Source organism: Centropristis striata, chromosome 5, assembly GCF_030273125.1.
Source record: "Centropristis striata isolate RG_2023a ecotype Rhode Island chromosome 5, C.striata_1.0, whole genome shotgun sequence".
In the NCBI taxonomy this organism is placed as follows: Eukaryota; Metazoa; Chordata; class Actinopteri; order Perciformes; family Serranidae; genus Centropristis; species Centropristis striata.
This window is the reverse complement of record NC_081521.1, coordinates 4,341,300-4,347,810: the sequence shown is the minus strand read 5'-3', so window position 1 is coordinate 4,347,810 and position 6,511 is coordinate 4,341,300. Positions and strand designations below refer to the sequence as shown.

Here is a 6,511-nt window from a genome sequence, read left to right as displayed (position 1 = left end):
TAGTCATTTTGTCTTTTTTGGTCATTTTGATACTTCCTCCAGGCATTTTGAGTTTGAGACCCCTGGTTTAAACCTAAAAGCTTGCGGCGGCAGCGCATGAGAAATGTGCTGCAGGACGTCTTCAGTCATCAGACATCAGCTGACTGTACTTGATAGATTTTATCATGAAGGACAGTTTGTCTGATTCACCGCTGGGATCAATGTCGGTCGGTGTAAACTGTGCGATTGATTTCACACAATCATTGGGGACACACTTAATAGAAAAGATTTAAAATGCCCAATAATCAACTAGTACTTTGGTGACAAATTTAACACATTCAATTTTGATGAAATTAGTTCAACTGCAGGTAAAAACACTGTTAAAAGAGACAATAGACGCAATTTTATGCATTTATTCATGTAGTTATTCCACTCTGATTCAAAGGCTCAAGGCTGGGTCAGCGATTTAATAGCCAAAAATACTCTAGAATTTATGGTTAATGTCTTTTTTTTTAATCTCCTTCAGGTTTTCTCTTCATTTTTTTGTACCATCCTTCCTTAAAAATGCCACAAAACTTTGAAAAGTGCATTTTTGTGAATATCTCAAACTTCTCAAGTTGTTCATATACCCCTGATAAAAACGTTCCCCGGCGTCAAGGCTTGTGAGGTCACAAATTTGCAACAAGAAACCACCAACATTTTTTCCCCAAAGGTTTTATAACCATCCTGTTCAAACAACATTCTCTTTTTTTCTTTTTACACAGCCAGAGAACAAAAAAGATTAAACATAATAAACTCCCAAACCTTTTGTACAGAGAAATCAAACTAAATGAAGAAAACGTCTCTTATATTAGTCCATGTTTTATCCTCTGAATCCGCGCTTGCATTTGCCATTAAATTGGGAAGGGAGACACAATTGTGTCAATATGAGGCTCTCTGTGTTGTACGCAATGTCAATCAGTCCATTTCACTCGCTGGTTTTATCTGTTTTATATGGAATAGAAACCAGTAAGTCTAGGCCATTCAACAAGTAATCCAGTAATGTCTATGATAGTGTGTGTGCGTGCGTTCAAAGGTTATCAGTGTGAATGTGTCAGGAGTAGGCAAATCTAAATCAAGTGTTTGTTTGTATGCATGTCTGTGTGTGTTAAGAGTCTCAACGTTTAAGCCAGTCCGAATCCCTCCGAGCATTCCTGAATGGCCAACAGCAGCATATGTCTCAGCTTCTCGTAGCTCTCGTAAGCTGGCAGGTCCAGCTGGTTAAAGCTGAGAAAGAGAGGAAAAACATTAAAGTTACATTTCAGAAAAGTAGTCCAGAAAACTTTTAATAACAGGGTTCGTACACTTTAGCAGTGGTCAAATTCAAGCACTTTTCAAGGATTTTCAAGGTAAATTTGTAAATGTTTGTATGTTGTGCATCAAAGGGTTAAAAGAGTTGTTAGAACCACCAGATTACATTGGAAAATCACAAATTTTAACATTTGAGACTTATTAGAGCCACCAAATAATAATTTCCATTGGAAAAACACCAATTTAGCAAAATAGGATCGTTAATATTTGTGTCTTCTTTGTCAGGTTTTAAATAGGTGACAACATATAAACACCTTCTAATGCACAACGTGGGTCCAAAATGACCTTGAGCATTAGAAGCGTAGTGATAAAAAAAAAAAAAAAAGTTTTTATTCAAAAAGTAAGAAATGAAAACAAAAAATGTGGATGTATGATCATCAAAAACAAGTTATTTGAGGAAAACCTGCAATAGTGAATGATGAAATTAATTTATTGCAAATATATAGAATATAAAAACTTAGTTAAAAAACTAAGTTGCATTTCCACAACATGTGATTGTTCTGATGGTGGATGTTTACCAGGTATGAGCAGATGGCAGGCGGTCAGTGGAGCGATCGTCACGGTGGATCTGGAACTTCTGGATGCCGTTCATGCCCTCCAGAGCAGCGAAACCCTGGAGGGGAACCTTGGACGTGCCGGTGACAAACTGTAGGAATTTGGCCCGGTCCGCCTGGTCGAAAGACCTCAAGGCCCTCCAGAACCACTGGATCTGAAACAGGAACACAAGACAAAAGCAGCTGAGTTAGAAAGAAATAGAATAGAAATTGTGTTTGTCACAGCAGCTCCAAAACAACAAATCAGACAGAAATGGCAAGAGAAGAGAAAAACATTTGAACACTAAACATATGGTCACATCAAAAAGAGAAAAAAAACTTTAACACTTTATACATGAGGTATAAATAACAGTTAAATAAAACCAGTGACAGTAAAATAAAAACAAGTAACCTTAAACTGAAAAACCAAGTAAGTTTGTGTTTATGGAATGTTTATGTTTGTCTTATTTTATTGCACAAACAAGACTGGAAGCTATTGGAGCTGATTTCCCAATGTCATTTTGTCTCTGTTGTTTTTCAGTCTGGGAAAATATTTCTCCACAAAAAAAAAAGTGGCCACATCTGTTTTTCTTACATACAGGTGAGCGCAAAATCTGCATTAAAATTAAAATGGATGTAAAAGAGCAATGTCCCCATTTGACTGAGGCGGTAAAAAAATGTTTTCATGCTTAACAAACCGGATCAGTTCTCTCAGTTGGGCAGATATCTAACGGGGATTTATCAGGCCAGATTTCAGCTTTGTACTGACTTTTCCACACCACAAGAACACAAAGTCACATTTGAATCAATAATTAATGTAGTATAAGTGTAAACAATCAGGTGCAATGAGTCATCTAGCCCTGAATTTAGAGATTTAAATCCTGGACACAGTAATAGGGAAAAATAGTTAATGGTCTGACTTTACCCGGTCTTTAAAAAAACAACAACCATATAATCTTTATCATCGGGTCTGTCTGAATAAACCTGTATTAACCCTTCTTTAACGCTCTGGGTTATTTTGGAAAAAGACAGTCTGCTCTGATTAGTCAGCTTTTCTGGGTCTTCCACATTGGTGCGTCCCTGTTCTGCACCATCATTGCAGCTGGGGAATGAATAACTGCACTGTAGCAATACTTTCCCCCATGAAATGAATAAAAGCTTCTAAACCAAAAAGTTTACAACCAACAAGCAGAAAATAATGCTGTATGCGGATATTCGGTTTAACAAGTTTAGCTGCCTCCTCAATCGATACAAAACGGCCATGAATTCCTGGATGAATCGGTTGTAGAATCAGAGATCGGTGTGTTTGTGAGTGTTTTCTCTGTTTAACAAACAGCTGCACATGAATAACAAGCTGCATTGTGTATTTATATGTGAACTGTGACCTGCTCAGGGACACGGAACGCATTTATATTATGTTATTAATCAGAAGATAAATAAAGTATAAAACGTGAGTGACGAACTACAATTATCTACAACAAATATTAACCATAGAATCAAATAAAATCGTATAATTCTTACACTGTATCGATTCTAATCGGTTTATAATAAAAGTATATTGTTTTTGAATTGTATCGTAACCTGTGTATCTAGATGTGAATCGAAACGTTTATCTCAGAGAGATGTGCGACCCTACTGTACAAGTGTTTACTCATTTCTACCTGAATGGAGCTGGATTGGTATTTGTGATATTCAGTGTTGGCCTTCAGGTCGTCGATGTCGATGGTGGGCAGACCGGAGATGAGCAGCTCCAGCTCCTGCTCAGTGAAGATGGAGATCAGCCTCTTGGGGATGATCTCGTAGAATCCCTCCAGGAACGCTGCCAGCTGCTTACGGATCGCACCTAGAAATAAGTAAGAAATATTCACTCAGGGAACCTTCTGTCATCGGGAGAACACTCTTTACTTTTCATGCAACTGGTGTTATTCTAGTAATTAACTCGGTAGCGTTTTTTTTCAATTAAGCAGCTGAAAAGTGAAAGCTTTAGTGAATAATGTATCGGAGCAGCTGGAGGCTGCTGCTTGTGATAAATCAGCCATCTTCTTCAGGAGAGAAACACCTTTAGTCTCTGCTGCATATTGATCAGTTCACAGCTTCACAGTGCTGCCACCTAGTGTTTCATTCTGCACCACTGACAGTTACATACAGGTTTAAAATAGCCTGTTGCATCATACATCAAATTCTAAAGACTGTGTTTTCAACAACAATAACTTTTTGTTTCAATTTGTTATATTTGGTGGATCTAGAGGAACTGGAGTGGAGGAATAAAGATACATATTTCCTGAGAATATTACTGGTGGCCTGTAAGAAATCAATAATGAAGAAATGGCTGAAGAGGGAGGCACCTAGTGCAGATGAATGGATTGATAGTGTATACAGCATCTTTGTAATGGAAAGAATTACTTTCAATTTAAGAACACAAATAGAGGTATTTGTTGAAAATTGGCAAACATGGATTGCATATGATTTCAGGTAATCTCAGATTGGACAATCAGAATACTTTCATTTCTTTGTACCTTTGCCTTTTTTCTATTTTTCGTGGGGTGTTTTCCAATCCCCTTTATACGCTTTTACTTTTCTCTTGATGTTTTCTGTATTTGTCTATAGGTCTTCATGTTGGTTGTTTGTTCATTTACATGTAAAATCAAAAACAATAAAAAGTAAATGACAAAAAAAGAAAATAGCCTGTTGATGAAAAGATAAGTCCAATTGCATTAAAAAATAATAATACTGGGTATCATTACAACCCTGCTGATGAGAGGAAATGAAATATTTGGTGAAAGAACCACAATCTCACCTGTCATCTTCATCTGGCACACCAAGTGCACATACTCTTTCTTGTTTTCCTCTGTGACCAGGATATTGGCTCCATTTGGCTTGAGGTCTCTCACTTCACACACTCCAAACTCCTGGACCTACACACACACACACACACACACACAGCACACACAGACACACACACATAGCACACACACAGACTTTCAGTATCTCTTGTTTCAGCTCAGTATTTTAATGCAAGTCACAGACCGTGTCCATTAACAGTATTTTAAGGCCATCAGATTGCAAATTACACTCTTGCAGCACTTATTATATGAGAGCATGAAGCATTTGGGATTCAAACCCTCCAAGCACAGTCTTTTTTTTTTCAACAGCTGAGAGGATACAGCACAAGAATCAATTTTCCACTTGAAGCTAATTGAGACACCAACCTCTGTGCTGAATGTCAGCTCATAGCCCAGCGTGGACACGTCGTTCTCCAACAAGTACACCAAGCCCTGGAAGAATGGGTAGTCCTCACTCTCCATGTCTGTGTACCTGCAACACCACAGAAACACATCCATAATAATAAGCACATATTCAAGAAAGAGGCTGCAAATTAAAGCTAATGAGCTCTCTCGTTGCCACGGTGTTTAGTGCAGCGATCGATAAGGTTTATGGGGATATTAACCCATTTAAGCCGGGAAAAGACGTTTTGTAGTATTTGTAGTTTTTTCGACCTATTTTCCTATTCCTATTTTCTTTTGCCCAATGAAATGCATCAGAATACATGTGGGAGTGTCGCAATGCAACATGGGACTTTTCCAGAACTTTGAAATCATCACCAAAAAAAGACACAAAATGACCAAAAAAAGACACAAAAAGACACAAAACGACTAAATAAGACACAAAATTACCAAAAAAAGACAAAAGACTAAAAAAGGACACAAAATGACAAAAAAAAGACACAAAAAGACACAAAACAACTAAAAAAAGACACAAAATGACCAAAAAAAGACACAAAATAACTAAAAAAAGACAAAAGACTAAAAAAGGACACAAAATGACAAAAAAAGACACAAAAAGACACAAAACAACTAAAAAAAAGACACAATGACAAAAAAAGACACAAAAAGACACAAAACAACTAAAAAAAAGACAAAATGACCAAAAAAAGACACAAAATAACTAAAAAAAGACAAAAGACTAAAAAAGGACACAAAATGACCAAAAAAAGACACAAAACGACTAAAAGACAAAACGACCAAAAAAAAGACACAAAATAACAAAAAAAAAGACAAAATGACCAAAAAAGACATGAAAAGACACAAAATGAGAATACACGTGGGAGTGTTGCAATGCAAGATGGGACTTTTCCAGAATTGAAATCATGGCGGAAGACGACTAAAAACTTCAGGTTTTATGGGAATATTTTAAAATCGCACATAGGTTTTACAGGCATCTTGAACAATTAGCTTCTTCTCTAACTGCCAGTAGTTGAAGTACCTGACACTCTTGCCCAGGATGTGCTTGTAGAAGCTGCGGGTGAAGTAGCACTCCAGTAACCGGTTGTCGTAGACGGCCTTGGCCACCACGCGACCCACAAACTTGAAGTAGCTGAGGTGGTTGGGGTTGCAGTGGGATGAAGGGTTGATGGTGTAGGTGACGCGGTCGCCTGGTGAAGTGCGGAACAGGGCGTACATGGGGTTGAACATCTCTCTGGAGATGATCATGTACCACTCCCTCAGCAGGCCGCCAGCATCCTGGCCCTCCTCCCCTTCAAACACAATGTAGCTGCAACACAGAGGAGCAGAGTGAGACTCAGGCTGGCTGGGTCTGACTGAGAGGTAATGCAGGTGTACAGATATAAAAGATATATCGATAATTTTATG

General features: G+C 37.9%; 1 protein-coding gene across 11 annotated transcripts in view; it reads right to left on the bottom strand.

The window, feature by feature from the left end:
• Window positions 1-378: 378 nt before the first annotated feature.
• huwe1 (HECT, UBA and WWE domain containing E3 ubiquitin protein ligase 1) overlaps window positions 379-6,511 on the bottom strand; it is a 72,935-nt gene continuing 66,802 nt past the window's right edge. For all 11 annotated transcript variants that reach the window (XM_059332609.1, XM_059332603.1, XM_059332612.1 and 8 more), the window contains 6 exons: window positions 6,126-6,413; window positions 5,072-5,177; window positions 4,660-4,777; window positions 3,524-3,705; window positions 1,848-2,038; window positions 379-1,245 (listed from right to left, as the gene is read on the bottom strand). In XM_059332609.1, the coding sequence (XP_059188592.1) occupies window positions 1,143-1,245; window positions 1,848-2,038; window positions 3,524-3,705; window positions 4,660-4,777; window positions 5,072-5,177; window positions 6,126-6,413 (988 nt within the window). In that variant the 3' untranslated portion in view covers window positions 379-1,142. The remainder of the gene's footprint in view (window positions 1,246-1,847; window positions 2,039-3,523; window positions 3,706-4,659; window positions 4,778-5,071; window positions 5,178-6,125; window positions 6,414-6,511) is intronic.